The sequence below is a fragment of the Acanthopagrus latus genome, chromosome 5 (genome assembly GCF_904848185.1).
Source record: "Acanthopagrus latus isolate v.2019 chromosome 5, fAcaLat1.1, whole genome shotgun sequence".
NCBI lineage: Eukaryota > Metazoa > Chordata > Actinopteri > Spariformes > Sparidae > Acanthopagrus > Acanthopagrus latus.
Genome location: NC_051043.1, coordinates 26,637,467 through 26,655,071, shown reverse-complemented (window position 1 = coordinate 26,655,071; position 17,605 = coordinate 26,637,467). Strand labels below are relative to the sequence as shown.

The window sequence follows — 17,605 nt, the reverse complement described above, 5'->3', positions numbered from 1 at the left end:
ATTGCTTTTAGTCTGCCTTGTGAAATATTCATCCACACTCCCATCCTCCCTCACCAACACTACAATCTTTTCTTTTTCATCCCAACAGCTTTTAGTCTTCTGACATTTCACTTCTTCCCTTCTCTTGCCGTCTCCTCCTGCTGCCTTTTGTCCTCCTGTCCCTTTTCCTACTCAGTATCTCTTTCTCCCCCACTTCTCTTTCTGGTCTTCAACTTCTCGCCTCCTTCCTCCTTCTTTCCTTTTCTCCCTTTCTTCATTTTAAATGCAACCAGACTTCTGGTTCCTATTAGCCACTGTGTATGACTGGCTCTCTCTCTGTCTTTCAGATTCCAACATTTGCAGGAGATGTCCAGAGAACTGTAAGAGGTGCACCGCCTCCATAATCTGCACAGAATGTAAACCTGGGATGAGGTAAGCTGGGAGCCACGCTGAGCGATGCCTAACCAGTGGCTGAAACTTATAACAGTGACAATTGTTTCATCTTGAAAGCAAGTTATTTCAGTTATGTTGTGTTTTTACCACAATGATGGTCCATCGGGAATGTCTGCGAACACATTAAAGTCAATTTCCTCTGAACTGCTGCAGAAACAGTTTGCAGGATTTGTCTGAACGCTTAACAGCTGTTACTCTAAAGGAGGTGGAAATGAGGCGGATGTTGTCCGAGAACCTTTGTAACTTTACAAAATCAACAATCCAACATTCATTTTGCGACTGGCCAGCTCAGTTTACTGTTTTATCTTGTTTACTGTTCTTTCACCCATTTTTTTTCCTGAACCACAGTTGCGTTGAATGTTCTCTGTTTATATCTGTTTAATACAACTCACCTACATTTTTTCAAGCAATCAATTCAGTTATAGATTACAGCATGATGTCCATGTCCAATATAATTAATTACAGACCTGCTGGTCGTAATTACAGCTTGTTCATATGTAGATCAACAATTTAAGTCAGTCGTATTTAATGTGAAATGATTGTCTTTTTGCTCCAGTTTGGATCGAGTGTCGGTGTAAAGACCTCTTTATTTTCACACAGTTTAATGCTGCAGGAACACAGTGTTGCTAATTCAGACCAGCACTTTGTGTTACACTGTGGTTTGGGTTCGCAGCATGAACCAGTGAAATCAGTGCTTCCCAACTGTTTTCCACTTGGGACCAGAATTGAATAAACAGAGTTTCACCCTGTGACCCAGGCTTATTAAAGCCCACACATACTCATGCGGAGACCCACAAGAAGTGTAGCTGTTGCCAGATTTTGGGTTGTGATCCGTACTTTAAAGAGCTTCTCTTCAAAACCATTTAGGTATCTATGTAGACAAGTTCCAGGTCATTTTCTGGCCACTTCCACAGCAGTTTTTTTTCAACTCCCCCCACCCCCCGCCAACTGCACTTGACCTCAGAGATGATACAGCCTTTCAAAGTGCTAAAATTCCTGAAAGGTCACGAAGGAAACACTTGCGAAGCGTTTAAAACACATTGCGGTCTTGAACCCAGCTTTAAGTGTTCAGTATAGCCAGAGGTGGAGGTGGGGACACTTGTAAGCCATAATTTCCTTTGAATGCCAGTAAGACCACAGTTAGACACATGCTTACATGCTCTCTCGCTCTCTCTCTCTCACACACACTCACGCACACGCATGCACACACACACGCACACACACACACACACACGCATGCACACAGTCTTCTCGCTCTCGTTCAGTTCACCATTCATGGTCGGTTAGGAAGGAGGAGGAAGAGAGGACCAGACGAGATTGTTTCTGGGAAACGTTAGCTAACACAAACCAGCTGTTTTTTAGCTTAGCGTAGCAAGCGTAGCAAGCGTAGCAAGCGTAGCAAGCTCACAAACCTGTCCTCAGTGTGACTTCACATAATTGACTTTATAACCTTCAAACCTACTTCCTAACTTACATCTGCAGCTAGATCAGGCGTTTACAAAATGTGTCTTGTATATATTGGTCAAAACTGCTACTTCCCCTGCACTTGCACTTGAATCTAGAAGTAGATATCAAAGAAAAAAGCGTGAACTGAAGGTTCAGCCACTAATATGTACAACAACACATCATCACTGGTGCTGTAGTTGGTGTTTTTCCCCATTCTTCCTAGATATTGTCTGTCTCAGAAAAAAATTAATTGCAACACAGCTGAAGCCTTTTAAAAGCCAGCTGCTACTGAGCTCCCCCTCCCCCCCTTTCATTTCTCTCCTCACTGATATGATGATAGTAATGTTAAGCTTTTTTTTTTTTCTCTATTTCTCTTTCCAGTCTTCAAGCAAACAAGTGTCAGATGACCTGTGACCCGGGTACATATTACAATGGTCACAGAAGAACTTGTGAGCCCTGTCATCGGGCCTGTGCCACCTGTGCAGGTAAGAAGCCTTAAGACACGAGAACAATCACTATTAAAAGACATTTATTTTGTGGGTTTTGTGTTTTTTTTTCTGAAAACATCCCTGAAGTGTGTGTCCCTTGTTTTTCAGGCACAGGAGTAGAGGCGTGCACTAAGTGTGCAGATGGCTACTTACTTGAGGACTGGCGGTGTGTGTCAACATGCAGCACCGGCTACTACCTGTCAGAGCAGACCCCAGACAACGGGCAGGTGCAGAGGTCCTGTAAGAAGTGAGTCATCACACCTGCCAACACCTCGACACACAGTAAAAGTGGAAAAACCTTAGACCTCTAGTCTACAGAGATAAAGACAGACGTGTAGGGCTTCGGCAAGTCTAGTCTTCTTTTTCCAGCTCCTGTTGAGCCTTCACTGCTTCTGTGCAAGCACTGCTTATTCTCTCTGCAATGCTGTGTGAGCAGGAGTGTCACATATCAGCACTTCATTTTTCTACAGTAAAATCTTAGACATGCAGTCTCAACATGTATGCGTAGCGCCCTATGTATCATTTTTATGTCCTCACACTCAGCACTCGTCTGTACTTTCTCTGCTTATGGCATTTGTTTTTTGTCTCCGAGCGTCATCCAGTTGGTAGTTGCCGCTCTGTTATCATGAGAAAAAACCTTGACATTCTGTTTCAAGAATATAAAAAAAACACGCAGGATTTACAGGCAAGAAACTGCCAGGCCTCCTTAAATTCTTGCGCCTGTGAATGTACAGACAACACGTCCCCTTTTTTCCGGATAGTGAAGAAATTATTTTTTATTATGTTTTGTCTTTCTGGTTCCCCCTTATCCAAATGCTATCTGTGCATTTTCAATTTAACATACCGAGAGTGGCCAGCAGACGACTGAGATGCCAACATGTCCCGTGAAACTGAAATCTTGCCTCACTATACCCATCTTTTAAAAGTTGGACTCAAACAGGAGTGATGAAATGTTGCTTTAGGTAAAAAAAGAAATAATCAATGACTGTAACAGCAACAGATGACATTGGCAGCATTTAGAGTTTATTGTAAAACCATGAGAGTGGTACTTCCTCACTTCAGCCTTTCAGGACTGCTCTTTGGAGGAGTCATTGGTTTTATCTTGAAGCCGTTGGCAGTTTTCCCACAAACACTTCTGTTGCCTCACTCTTCACTCATATTAACCTGACTGAGGAGAAGAAGGAGGATTCCTGTTTCCCAGACAGTTTGATGACTACTTTGTCTCCTCTCACGCCCACAGTCTGTGCAGACATTTTGTCTGCAGGTCTTATCGTTCCTTGCGGTGGACTTGTCTCCCTGTTGTTTTTCTGTCCCACCTTGAATTATTTATCACTCTCTTGACCCCTTACCTTACTTGATTACTTAATTCTCTGTCAGCTCCCTCCTGGTTGGATAATTTCCGATAAAGGTCTTGGCCCCTTTTTGTCACTGGCAGGATTACAGATGGGATAACTGTTTTTCCCGTTGCCTCTCTTTTGTCCTTTGCTCTGGAAGGATTATTTCAAATATTTTTTTAATATAATTTTTGTCGTGACTGTGTTCAAAAGCCTTCAACACCTGAAGAGGCCAAGGCAGTGAAGTTACAAAATAATTCAGAGTAGATAGCTTTAAATATTGGTGTGCTAAGGTTGATTATTCAGGAATAAATACAAGGTATCATTTAATTTGTAATATTTTCTTGGGTCCAGTCTTTTGTCCCTGGTTAACCAACTTGCACACAAGAGCAAAAATTCACACTTAAGCATCAAGTATCAAGTCATGTATGTCTGTTACTGTTTTGAAAGGATGCCTACATTTGACAGTGTCCGTATCATTCAGTGGTTTGAATATGTACCACCAAAAGATAGATCCTTGAAGAACAGTTCCAACTTTCAAAAGGAGACTTGAGCACAGTTGCATAGTGTCTAACCCTTCATGCGACCTTCGACAGGTGTGACCATAGCTGCTACGACTGCTTGGGGCCCGGTGAAAGAAACTGCAGCACCTGTGTCAGTGGTTACAATCTGGAGTCAGGAGCCTGCGTGGTCAGCACCATCTGCAAAGATGGTGAGTTGTCAGCTTTCTTATCTACAAGATATGCCCAGTGTGTTCTTTTTATTCTTGTTGCATTGCCTCTGACAGGAAATAGTCATACTAGTATGGTCTGCAGTGACATTTCTGTAAAGTCTAGACCAGCTAGAGCATTGAGTTAGACAGAGTCACGACAGAAAATAATAGTTTAAATGGCAAAAGTTCATAAATTGTGGCCTAAACAATCTCAGCCCATCAAAGAGCCAAAAGCATCAGAGGTGCTGATTTACATCCCAACTCTCTCTGAGACTATTTTGCTTCTCCAGGTGAATTAAATTGTGTTACATCCCACAGGGTATGATAAATGAATGCACAAGATAGCTTTATAAAGTGGCCTTCCTTTTTATATTTTTGAGCTTTGTACTAACTTCTTGAATCTAAGCTGTTCAGTGTTGGAGCTTTAAAGCAGAGAGGCGGTCTGTCCTTGCTTTGGCCTTTTGTGTTCTTTATCAAAAGGTCTCATTCATGTTCTGCATATTATTGATATAAAATCTCTCTGGGACTAGACACTCACGCATAGTAGTTGCTTTTTTTTTTTTTTAACACAAACTCACCTTTTTCTCGGTTGCTCTCATTGTACTTTGTCACGCTGCACAGGCTGAAACGTTTCTTGAAAAATCTGCCTACTCTTTATCCCCTTTTCTAACTTTCTAAGTGTTTCAAATAATCTCATCGTCTGCAACACTTGTAAAATGCCTCTCATCTTTACTTGCATGATTTTATCTCTTTGCTTTATGGTGTTGTCTTTCTGAATTGTGCATGTTTGACTTATGGATCTTTTAGAGTAAATATTCCTGTTTCTCTCTAACCGGCTGTCTGATTATGAGGCTTCAGCTGCAGCCTGTGATTTGCTGCTCTAGTCACGACCTCCTAGTTAGAATAAACCCACAGCTTTTTAAGAGATAAAGTCCTGAAAAGAAACATTTCTATACTGTGTGAACTTTCTGTTGATGATGAATACCTTGCTTAAAGTGCACAACCAGTCTGCTTCCAACCTTCAACGTGTCTGGTTAAAGAATCGGCTTATGGTTGTTACAGACTGGTCGGCCACTTCAAGTTTTCTGTGTTGTAAAATGACACCAAGTTGTGAATTTCCTCAATTTGCTAATTGTGTGATGTTTGTTTTTTTTTCTCTCTCTCTCTCTCTCTGTTTTTTTTCTCTTTTTTTTTCTCCCAAATCTGTTTCCTCTCTCTCCTGACATGGATCCAATCACTCCACTGGACTACAATCATTTTCCGCCTCGATGAACATCACCTGTGATTGGATCAAAAAACTCTTCCCTGTCATCTGAACTCTCCTGACCAATCACATGGCTCTGCCTGCCATTCAACCATTTCTAATGGTTCTGCCTCTGTGTGTGTGTGTGTGTGTGTGTGTGTGTGTGTGTGTGTGTGTGTGTGTGTGTGTGTGTGTGTGTTCATCCCCCCTCCCTTCCCTAACGCCCCCCCCCCCCCCCATGTATTTCTTCTTCCTGGTCTGTGGAAAGCAAATGAAGAATCTTGGGCGGAAGGCAGTTTCTGCGTGCTCGTTAAAAAGAACAATCTTTGCCAGAGGAAAGTGCTGCAGCAACTGTGCTGCAGAACGTGCTCGCAAAAGGGTTGATGGGACGTACTCACTGGGCGTTAAGGGAGTGTGGGGGGGGGGATGTGGGGGCACCCCTGCCTCTCAAACCCCCCCTGCCCACTCATTCACAGTCACATAATTTATAAGAGAATCTGTGCCTCTTTAAAGGGACTGCATCGGAGGTGCGATGGCAGGACTACAACAAACCTACCTTTTTTCTGTACTGGGACACACACACGTGGTCAGGGTGTAAAATGACTGGGACTTATTTCAAGAACAAATGAGCAAATGAAACAAAAGTGAAAACAAAAAGAAAAAAAAAAAAAAAAAAGAATAAAAGTGTCGGTATTTTGTGACCAAAGCATCGATGCCAAAATAATTGAATCTTTTTTTGTTGCCAGTGTAGGAAGCATAGCTTAAAACAGGAGCCACTCAGCCTGTGAGCTGTGTGCATTTTTATTCTGGCTCCTCTTCCTCCTCCTCTTCCTTTCCAGTGTTAATGATAAACAGATGGAAAGTGAACATACAGTAGGAAAGGCCCTGGTTTTCTGCCTGTAAATATACGTCAAAGGAAAAAAAAAAAAAAAAGAAGCTCACTCAGTAATGTGAAAATAATGTCTGTCTGGGCTGACTCTGCAAGGGAAGACAAATGCACACACACGTACTAAGACAAAGATATATATATTTATATATATATATATATATGTATGTATGTACACCACACACGTACTCTTACAAACATGAGCTCTGACACATGAATTAGCCACCACTAGATGCTACAGCTCAACATATCCCAAGATCGATGCACGATACAGACCAAAATCACCTCATTTCATTTATTTAAAAACATAACTCTGCCCTCTGAGTAGGTGTGTGTGTTTGTCTTTATTGGGGAGTGTCTAGGAGAATGCCATTAATTCTTAATGTAAGCCCAGACAGCATTGATTCATTCCAGAGGTACTACAAGACGAGTCGATAGTCATTCCTTCCGGAGCTTTCTGCAGGGAAGGAAACGCTGCAGTGAGTTATAATGAATTTGTGGTACTGGGGATGCACCGATGCCCCTTTTTTTTTTCTTTTTCATGATGCAGATTCTGGATACTAAACTTGAGCCCAAAACCTGAGCATTGATTCCATCCATTACTGTGACCGAGCAATTTAAAGTCGTCACTGGATAAAATAATTGAAATATAAGTCACATTTGTTCCAGGGAACTGCGTTTTCTTCTTCGTGTTGGTTTTGGATTTTCCACATGCCATATGTAACCCCAATAAAGGGAATTTTGTCTGATAATTATATTTTATCCGTTTCGGTGCATCCCTTCATGTTACTGTTATCAAATAAAATAGAGTTTTAGAAGTTTCTTCTCTCTGTCATTCCAATGTAACGGCAATGCATATCCACTTGAAGTATTGCTCTACACTCTCAACACAGAAGGTCAACGATCAGTATAGAAAATGTTCTGTCGTTATCATGTTTCATTTGCAGGTAAAGGTCTCTGACAGGCAGACCGCTACGGTGCAAATCAGAGCTGTGACGTTTTGCTTTCAGTTATTTCAGAAAAGGGATTTTGTTTTTAGACATAGAAAACACATTTGGCATTTAAAATCTGAAAAAAAACAAAACAAAACGAGGCAATCGATTATTTTATTTTATTATTATTTTTTTTTTCACTATATACATTGTTATTGTTACACCTGAAAGTGACCCGGCAGAATCACTGCAGAACCAGGATTGCGTTTGTAATCATATTGAGCCAAAACTGCGTTCACGGCTGACAGACTTCATATGTCTGGTTTCTCCTCCTCATGACTGTCTTTAAACCTTACCTGGTGAAACTCAAAGGTTATTCTGGTGGTGCTGGCTTCTAATAAAAAAGAACGGCAAATATAATGTTTAAAATTCTTATTCTATTTGTGTGGGTTTTCAAACCTGCAGCTTGAGCATTTACAGTATTAGATGAATTGTTGTACTGTCGACTGGTTATGGTTCTTGATGATTTGTAATAAAGATTGATGACTCCCCTGTTTTGGTTAACAAAAACTTATTCTTGGTCATTGTTTAAGATGACTTGAATTGACTTTAGATTGTGTGGTGTTGGTAGTAGACGCGCACACACCCCTCGTATAAAAGCTGTTTTTATTGTGTACTTGTGACATATCTGTGACAATGCATTATTAATGTTACTCAAAGTCCTAGTTTTGAAAATCTTTTTTTTATTTTTTATTTTTACTTAAGTGTTCTTATTAAAATGTTTAATCTGTTCATGTTTTTGTTTTCTTTTCCGCTCTCATTGGTACTTTATATTTTGTCCCATCAGTTTCTCGCTTTCTTTCCAAAACATTAGGTTTTTTCACTCTTCATTGAGTTTTTTTTTTTTTTTCTCTCTCTTTCTACAAATTCATGATGGGAGAGAGAAAAAAAAAACATCATTGTAATTCAGATCATTGCTTTCACAATGTTTTTAGTTTTTCAGCAGTCGATCAGATTGATTAAATGAAAGTTTCACATGCCCCAGGCAGAGCAGAGCACTTAAAGGGAGACATGTGCACTCAATGACAATTAGGTGAAAGCTAAAAGTGGGTCATCTTCTTCATGAAAGGTGCAAACTTCAGTCTCTTATGTGGATTTAGTCACAACCGTTTTATATTCATGAGCCAACTGAGATCAGCTCGAATACTGAACTAATTTTCGAGTTACTCTTTTTCATTATTCTCTCTCTTTTCTTGCCATACAACAGAAATTAATATTGTAGCAGTAGATCTCAACAAATCCAGGGCTTTAATTCAAATCATGTCATCAAATACTACTCCAATTCCTTTTTTCAGGAGGGAACAGATAACACATTCCAGCTTGTGACCCGCTGTATTTCAACAGATGAGATATTTATCGTAAGATATTGTGCAAGTGTTCATAAGTAACTGTGGCCAAACTCCCTGTCACCCCCATACAAGTATTTTCTTTTGTGTGTGTGTTCCTTTCCAGGTTGTGGAACTGTTTTAACATTGGCAAATGTGTTTCAGCACTAATTTGATTGTGGATTTGAGAGCTCATTGTTGCTTTTAAGGTTACCCTGTCAAAATTCATTTATTCCTCATTTAAGCAGGAAAAAAAAACATGTTTTACCAGCTGGTTTAAAGTGAGTCTGCATGGTTTAATTAGTAGGTTATACAATTAAAGGTCCACTGTGTCAGATTTTGGGATATTAAGGAGTATCCACTGGTTCCTCGTCCACTGTTTTGCCATCTTGCACCATCATGTCTCTACATTAGCCTCAAATGGACAAACTAGACGCTAGCTGTAGAGACGGCCTTTCAAATTTTCATCCGCTACGTAGGGAAGCCTGACATGGGGTATTCAGTTGGTTTCCATTTGTATTCTCACCACTAGAGGCCATTAAATCCCACACAGTGGTCCTTTAATTCACTTGCATTCACAGGTGTTGAGACTCATTGACAACTGTGAACAGGACTCGCAATGATTCACAGACTGCCCGACGGAGCGACATGATTCAGTATGATTCAGATCCATTTCTTCTCATAAATGAATGCTGCATTACATTCTGGGAATCTTTCTGGGAAGACTATAGAAACCAAACAGTCATTATGGGCTTATTCATTAAAAAAAAAAAAACAAGATAAAAGTAAGCATCTCGAACATAATTACTGATTTCGGTCCTCACCACAGATTTCTGCTGAATGCGCCTCATGTCATGACCTGAGTTTTATCCCCTGCTGGATTCTGGCCATAATTAACATGATCCTTCCAATTTTTCCATTGGCTGGTGTTCAGCCATTAGAAATCTTACTTTATCCTGTTATAATTCATGGTGGTTGTCAGCATATTTTTTTTTGTTTCACTTTAGGAGCTTTCCATTACAAATGACATGCATATTAGGTAATAATCCCGACACTGACCTTGAACAAGGAGCTGTCCAACTAGTCACATGGACAGATTTCCCTGCGTGGATTAATAATGTATAACCCAACTCAGGTCAGGAAGGAGCCAAAGCATCTCTGTGGTAATATATGCACAAAATTAGATAAACAGTGCTGTTGATATTCTCTTGACCACCTGCGGGGTGAAGCCAATACAAGTTGTTTTTCTACTCTCTTGGACCAAGAATGTGGAGGTATCAGGAGGTAGGAAGGGCTGGGGAATTTGGATTCAGGGCCAGGTGTGTTGGATGTCAGTGTGATATCAGCCAACAGGGCTCTCGCTCCTAACAGAGCAGACTGTCAATGTCCTCACAAGGTCAGCCGAGTCCATAACAGAGGAAAAGTTTTACTCCCCTGAGTGACAGGCTCTCTTTCTTCTCCGCTCCATTCTTCTCCTGCCTGGCAGTGGGAGTCCAAAGTGTCTGCTTTTGCTGAGCAGAGTTGTGCGGCTCTCCGTCCCTTGAGAACTTGGCTCCCCGTTTGTTTGTGTGCGTGAGTGAGGGGGAGACAAACAGAAAGACAGGGAGACAATTTGTGTGTGTGTGTGTGTGTGTGTCTGTGTGTGTGTGTGTGGTTTAGGGAGAGTGACGGCGTTTATTCGGGGGCTGTTTGAATGGTTTCAGCAGAGCTCTACTGAATGGGAAGCCACCGCCTGTTGTGTTTGTACACAAAGAAGCTCTTTTGTTTTGAAAGGAACAATTGAGCTTTTCACAGAAAGCCAGAGAGCACAGACAACCTCGCCGCTGCCTTGAAGGATGCTCACAGACACACACACTTTACACACACACACACACACACTGATCCATCCTTACGCCTGAGCCAGTGTGTGTCACCTTTGTCTAATACAAAGGTGGGGTAGGGAGACAATGTTTATGCCTCTTTTGTTACGGCTCTTTTCAGTGTTGCCAAGTATAAAGCTGAAGGTTGATGGGTTTTCGGAACTTCTCTCAAAATCCTTTCACAACTTTGGATACAATAGCTTACTGTATGTGTGTTCTTGCCGAATGTGGCCAATGTGTACCTAACACTCAATCACGTGGTGGAAGAAAACATAATTCGGAAAATATGATTTGTATGTAACGTTACAAGGACGAGGTAAGTATGATTCCTAGTGCTGCGTATTGCGGAATGACAATCGTATGGACCTGGAGTGAGATAATGCTTTTGATCATCACAATTGCTTCGCCAGGTGTTGAGATTTCTGGCACTTAAGGACCAATTTCCAGCCTGCACCCGTCCTTTAACAAAAACTTTCCGACTTCCCAAATCCTACGCACATTTTCAGCATTTTAAACAGTGGAGGATGAGGCTGTAGTAACAGACATTTTATCCCTTGAGTAAAAAACCCAACGATAAGTTGATACTAGACAGACTGTTGCACCTCTGCTCTAATGAGTGAGCACACTTCTGCGTCATGTAGCTGAGCCAGAGCCCTGCTGATGTTGCCATTACCTGGTCAGTAGCTGGTTATTAAAAGTATTGCTCATGGAGTCTGACACAGTTTTTTTTTTCACAACCATCCTCTCAGTCCTGTCCTATTCAAGCACTTAGAAAAGCTCCAGTGGCCCCTGAGAGGCAGAGCGCACCACACAAATACACGCATGTGTAACTCAGTTCAAACTGTGTGTATGAACTGTGGCAGGAATCCACATGAACGTAAAGGAAACATCCTCCGAATGCTTTAAACTCCTGCAGGAGCCGTCTGCAGTGTGGCAGCAGTGCTACAAATGTTTTACTCCTGCTGTATAATGAATGAAATTGCACAGGTGACAGGTCATTAGTCTCTGCTGTCATCAAATGATGTATTCATATCCACTAACTTACCCCACACAACAGTGGTGTTTGAAGAGTACACATGTTTACGGCTCTTCTTGGCCATCTAGTGCAAACAACAGATATGCAGCACATCAAGAAACTGAGACACTCATAATGTTTCTGATCTGATAGTCTGAACCTCCTCACAGGCTCGGCAGAGTAGGTTAAAGGCCAGCATGTCATATTTTTACCCTAAACATAATGTTTCCATCACACCATGTCAGTTTACCTTTTAAAGTAGATCAACTGCATGTTTCTGTTATCTGTAGAGAAGAGGTTGTGTAACTTCATGTCAGTTTAAATCTGTCAAAATCCATCTTTGTTTAAAAAGTCTTAAGCTGTTTTTGAATCTTCATCTTCAAGCTCCTAAGCGGGCAAAACCATCTTAAATCCAGTCTGTATTTACTGTAAAAACACTCACAGGGGATTAGCAAGAGAGTGACATTTTCAAACAGTGCAATGTTTTGTTTCGAACGTGCGAAGAGTATTTGCACATGATATAAAAACAGGACAAAGAGAGGATGACAACAAACAGAGGAGCTGTTCTAGTGCGGGAGGTGTCAGAAGCTTGAGGATAATGAGCTGGACCTTCACCGAAGTGAAAACAAAAACAACTGGCTGTTGATAATTGGCGCAACTAGGACACATCACAGCGACAACTCAAGTCACTCAAGTAAAGAAGAAAGAAAGAAGTGAGCAGAGACATAACAAAGCTGATAAACACATTTTTAAAAAAACAGAAGGCGTTGGAGGAAGCAAAGTGTGTCATTTTGAAATTAGTTTTTTCGGGGGGGGGGGGGGGAGAAGACACTTTGTTGACTGTTGTTCTCTCCGTCTGCAGGAGAGTACATGGGTCATAAGCAGTGTCACCTGTGTGATGTGACCTGTCAGCAGTGCACAGGTCCGGAGAGAGACGACTGCACCAGCTGCCCTGCAACACGGTGAGAAGCACTGACATACAGACGTCTGCATTCAAACCACGCAGAGTAATACTGATGAGGTGGAACGTTTGCTGTACCCCAACAAAACCCACATGTTATCAAAAATGAGGAACTAAAAGCTGATTCCACCAAAAGCTGTTTGTCTTGCATGTGCTGTGTGTCACTACAGACACCGTGTTTCTCATTGTGAGTAAGTTATTCTGCTCTATGATGCTGATTTTGCATGTGAACCACATCCTCACCTGCAGGTTATTTGATGACGGACGCTGCGAAATCCGCTGTCAGAAGGGCCGATATGCGATGGGGAGGCAGTGCCATCTCTGTCACCACACCTGCCAGGAATGTGCTGACGAGGGACCTGACAGCTGCACCAGCTGTGACAGAGGTAAACTCACCTGGGTTTGAAACCACTCTGATGACTTTTTCTCACCTAATTTGATAATTAAGTCGACGTTCAGCTCAAAGAATCTGTGTATTGTCAAGTCAAAGCTGTCCTAACAGACGGGGTATAGCAGAGCAATCTCAGATGTCTGAACAACTTCAACTTCAGCAGTTTCGTGACTCATAAGCGCAGCACGCTCGCAGCCTTCAGAGTGACACAGGTGGCTCTTTGCAGACGTGCCCTGGTGTTGACTTAAAAACCTCCATCTATCTGGCTGTGACTGGAATGTAAGTGAAATCGTGCTTTTTCGTAACATCACATGGATCAAGCCAAGGCTCATTTGTGCCAGACTCCACCGATCAATCCTCTAAAAGTAAATGAATCTAATTAAAGCGGTAATTCAGCCAGGGCCCCTCTGATGGATGTGTTAAAAGGGGGGAATCAGTCATTTGTTCGTTGGATCCTCGTGAAGAGGTCACCACACATCTCTCTCTGATTTTTTAGCTCTGTTAAAGAACAAGCTGTGTCAGGGTTTCTTTGCTTCCTTTAAAGATCTCACCTTCTGGTCAATTTTATGATCTTCGCATCCGGTGCAGCCAAACCAAAGTCCATGAAAAAAACCTTTTTTCATCAGTGTAAAAACAATCGCTATGATAAAACCCGGACTTCATTAGAGGCTCACAGCTGAAGCAATATCATCTTGAAGAGGTAGTGGTAGTAATAACTGTGTTTATCACAGTGTCACAGACAGTATTATGGCTGTCAGAGCGAGTGTATTTACACTGGGGAGATTCTGTTACACACACACCCACCTAGACACACACACGCACTCTAAGATAGCAGACAGCCAAGGAGAAGATTAACACCAGATTTGCCCTTCACACACACACACACACACACACACACACACACACGCACACACACACACACGCACACACACAAACATGCGCTCTCTCTCTCTCTCTCTCTCTCACCTCAAGTGTGTGCGCACACAAAGACACACACGCACACACACTCAATTAGCCGGCAAGTTTGTCAGACTGTGTTTGCAAATGTGGTTCCATTTAATTGCAGGTCTGTCTGAAGCTCAATGAGACATAACAATAATAACATGAAGAGACCCTCCATCTGTCTCTCCCCATGTCTTTCCTCTCTCAAAACAACCTCTCTTCTCTTGGCCAGTCACACAACCACACACACACACAGAATTGCATGCTAGCACATACTGAGCAGACGATTCTTGACACTAACCTTTGATTGTAATGTGGAGTTTTACGCCCCTGCTGTCTCTAGAGAGTAAAAAAAAAAAAAAAAAAAAGAGAAAGAACTGCAGAAGGGACACACACACACGCACATGCACGCACACACACACATGCACAGGCACACACACACACACACACACACACACACATGCACACAGCCTTTTCTGTGTACGAGTCCCTGTCCTAGTGTGCCTGCATACCTGTTTGTTTCATCTCACTTATCACAGTTTTTGTCCCAGTTCATGAACACATTTGCCTTTCATCTCTTGCTCCATAGATAAGTTTGGGGTTGCCAGGTACCTCTTTCAGAATCAGTGTCGGGATGCCTGTCCGGAGGGGTTCTTCCACTCCTCGAGGAGTCGGTGTGAGCCCTGCCCTGCAGACTGCATCATCTGCACGGCAGATCACTGCCTCCACTGCGGCCCGGGACACAAGCTCAGACACGGCCAGTGCGTGCCGTTGGAGTGCAGGCCAGGTGAGAGATGCTGGTCGAGCCTCATGACACTTCACATTTACTGGGGTCAGCTTTAAGAAGCAGGAATGCTCAGTGTTGTGCTGGAAAGAAATATCTCATCTACGTTTCACCGTTGTTGAATAAATGAAGAGTGAGTGAAGGATTTTTGAAACAGCTGTCAGTGTTGCTCAGCACCACTGTCACAGAGCGGGGCTGAGTTTTTGGTGAACGTCACCTCAGGGAGCGCACATGTAGCACAGTGACCTCATTTTAAAGCCTGTGTACAAAATATGCCAGAAGAAAATATGCCAACACAGGGCTCTGAGCCTCGCGCAAAGATTGACCGAAGAATAGGAAACTATTCATCAGACTGACTTCTTTGAACTACTGCTCTGTGATACTAACAGTATTAAGATTTCAGTGTTATGTGTAAACAAAGAGGCAGTCAAGAGGAGGAATTTTCTGCTCCCGAAGATACGAGAGATTAATAAAGAAGTTATTCAGCTCATTTTCTGTGGCGCTTTTGAAAGTAATGGTGGAATGTGAATGCTATCAGAAAAAGAAACACACACGGCCATGGAAGTCTTTTAAACAAATACAGTCACACTGTTTGTGTACTGGTATTACATGAATTCTGTTGCTTCAGTGAAATACTGAATGAAACAGAGGAAATCTTTAAGAAAAAATTCCCCACAAGGCAAATCAAGTCAATAATTTCTGTCTTAATGTTGTTCGTCTGACCGATGCTGACGTGTTCTTGCATCGACTTTCTGTTCTCAATCTGTTCAACATTTGCTGAATTTACCTTAATCCTCAGAGAGACTGACAAAGATCAACACAATGCGCTTCATCTCCATCGTAAGAGCTCAAGTGTGAATGCCAGCCAGACAGGAGGATCGAGAAGCAGCTGAAATATTTTGTTTTGTTTTTTTAATTTAAGATAAGAAGGACAGGTTGAGGTGGGCGGCTACACCTCCACTACACTGACTGTAAGACAGAGCTGAGGACTAATGTTGAGAGTCTGTACGTGAGGATATAAAGAGTATGAGTGGGAGGATGAGACCAAATTCTTATCATATGACACAGGCAGGTCTCAACAGGCTCCACAGACAGCTTGAACTTTGGAGCAGGCAAAACTTTAGCTGCTGTGGACGGACGGTGGTGGGATTTATCACTTCTGCCCGTCTTGCAAGCTTGTCAGCAATTTGGCAGTTTTTTTTAAATGTAGGCAACATGTTTCTGGGTTGTGAATCCATCTGTCCAGTTCTCATGAATGTGAAATCTCATCACGTCTGGCACAAACGTCCACTTGAACTCAAGGATGACTGATGAGAATTTGGTGGTCAGAAGCAACTTCACAAAATACATTTTTGACCATAACTCATGACTTTGTTGTGACAAAAAAAAGGCCGACATTTACTCAAACATTCTTTCACAAACATTTTGAATTTTAAAGCTACTTTGCTTGAGTCGTTTGTCTTCTTCTTTGTGACATTTCATCACCATGTTCTTCTGTCTGGCTCTCTTTTTTTTTTCAAATCCGTCTCAGGTGAGGTTGCAGATGCAGAGGATGAGGACTGTCTCCCCTGTGACGAGGGCTGCAAGCAGTGTAAGCGCAGTAAGTACACTGCATCTTTTACTTCACTCTTCATTTCTCTGTCTTCCTACTTCGTTCACCATCTGCTTGATTAAATTGCGGAAATAAAACTGAATGCACCAGCTTCAGCAGCATCTATGTACTCTAGCTAGATGCCACGCTAGAAACGTCTTGCAGGCAAAGTGCTCGTGTTTTATTGCTTTGAAGACTTCTATGATTTCATTACTCAGGGGTGTGATACGGTTAATTGTTGGGAATGCTTGTGAGAAAAACACGATAACTTATAAAGGTCAATTCACTGTTGGTGCCACTGATTGTTCATCCACATTGTTGGCTTTCTACTGATGCATTTACATCATTAAATTAACTTAAAATGAGGCCTGACAACTGACAAACATTTCGTTTTGTTTTGTTTTTTCCCAATAAGCCTCATTCATTTACTCAACTACAATTAACTGCAGTGTTCCCTAATTGTCAGGCACTTTATACCAAATGAGTGTTTGGACTCATGTAGGTGCAGAATATCTGATATTTTTCACTTTCTGCATGACTGATGTTGATTATTTTCAAACATTAGTCCACATGAAAACTTACTGAAATCTAATTCATGTCAGAGGTGGACATTATCTATTCCACAAATAGTTGGATTTTTTTTTTTTTTCACCCTGAGAAAATACTGGCAAGTACCAATTTGCTGATTCCCTCCACAGTTTGTAAATATCAAAAATCAACCCGTTGTTTTCAATGAGATTTGTTGTTGTTTTTTTTCTAAAGATGTAAAGAGAGAACCAGGCAGTATGAGTCCTCCATAAATCTCATTCCATGTGCTCTTCCGCCTCACCCTGTCAGCGCAAGCCACATGAAAAACATGAGCACTTCCTTTACCCAGGGATGGTTACCAACATGCCGTAGAAAGTTGTTATTGTGCTGAACTAGTCTGAGGTGGAGGGACGGGCTGTTATTATGTCATTATGCATTCTGGGTGGAATATCTCCCTTCGCTCTCACCCCCACCACAACCTCGCTGCCACCCACCTGCTCTTAGTAATCACAATTCTGCAAGCTAAACAAGTCAGTCAGTCAGATTAGAGATGGGCGATGATTGGCCCTGTGACGCGACGCTGCACACTGAAGTGAAAATGAACCAGCGTGCGTGGTGTCTGAGGCTGGTATCCAGTATGTGTGCATATTTCCATGCTTGTGTCAGTGAGGTAGGA

The 17,605-nt window shown here is 42.0% G+C and overlaps 1 protein-coding gene across 3 annotated transcripts in view; it reads left to right on the top strand.

Moving 5' to 3' along the window:
• The window catches only part of pcsk5b (proprotein convertase subtilisin/kexin type 5b), a 73,001-nt gene that overhangs the window by 44,546 nt on the left and 10,850 nt on the right, over positions 1-17,605 (top strand). The window contains exons 17-24 of one of the 3 annotated variants that reach the window (XM_037096849.1): positions 327-411; positions 2,260-2,363; positions 2,475-2,613; positions 4,297-4,412; positions 12,595-12,694; positions 12,943-13,079; positions 14,616-14,813; positions 16,342-16,410. In XM_037096849.1, the coding sequence (XP_036952744.1) occupies positions 327-411; positions 2,260-2,363; positions 2,475-2,613; positions 4,297-4,412; positions 12,595-12,694; positions 12,943-13,079; positions 14,616-14,813; positions 16,342-16,410 (948 nt within the window). Of the gene's footprint in view, positions 1-326; positions 412-2,259; positions 2,364-2,474; positions 2,614-4,296; positions 4,413-5,923; positions 8,266-12,594; positions 12,695-12,942; positions 13,080-14,615; positions 14,814-16,341; positions 16,411-17,605 lie in introns of those variants that run through there. The other 2 variants (XM_037096851.1, XM_037096850.1) reach the window with 2 other exon arrangements.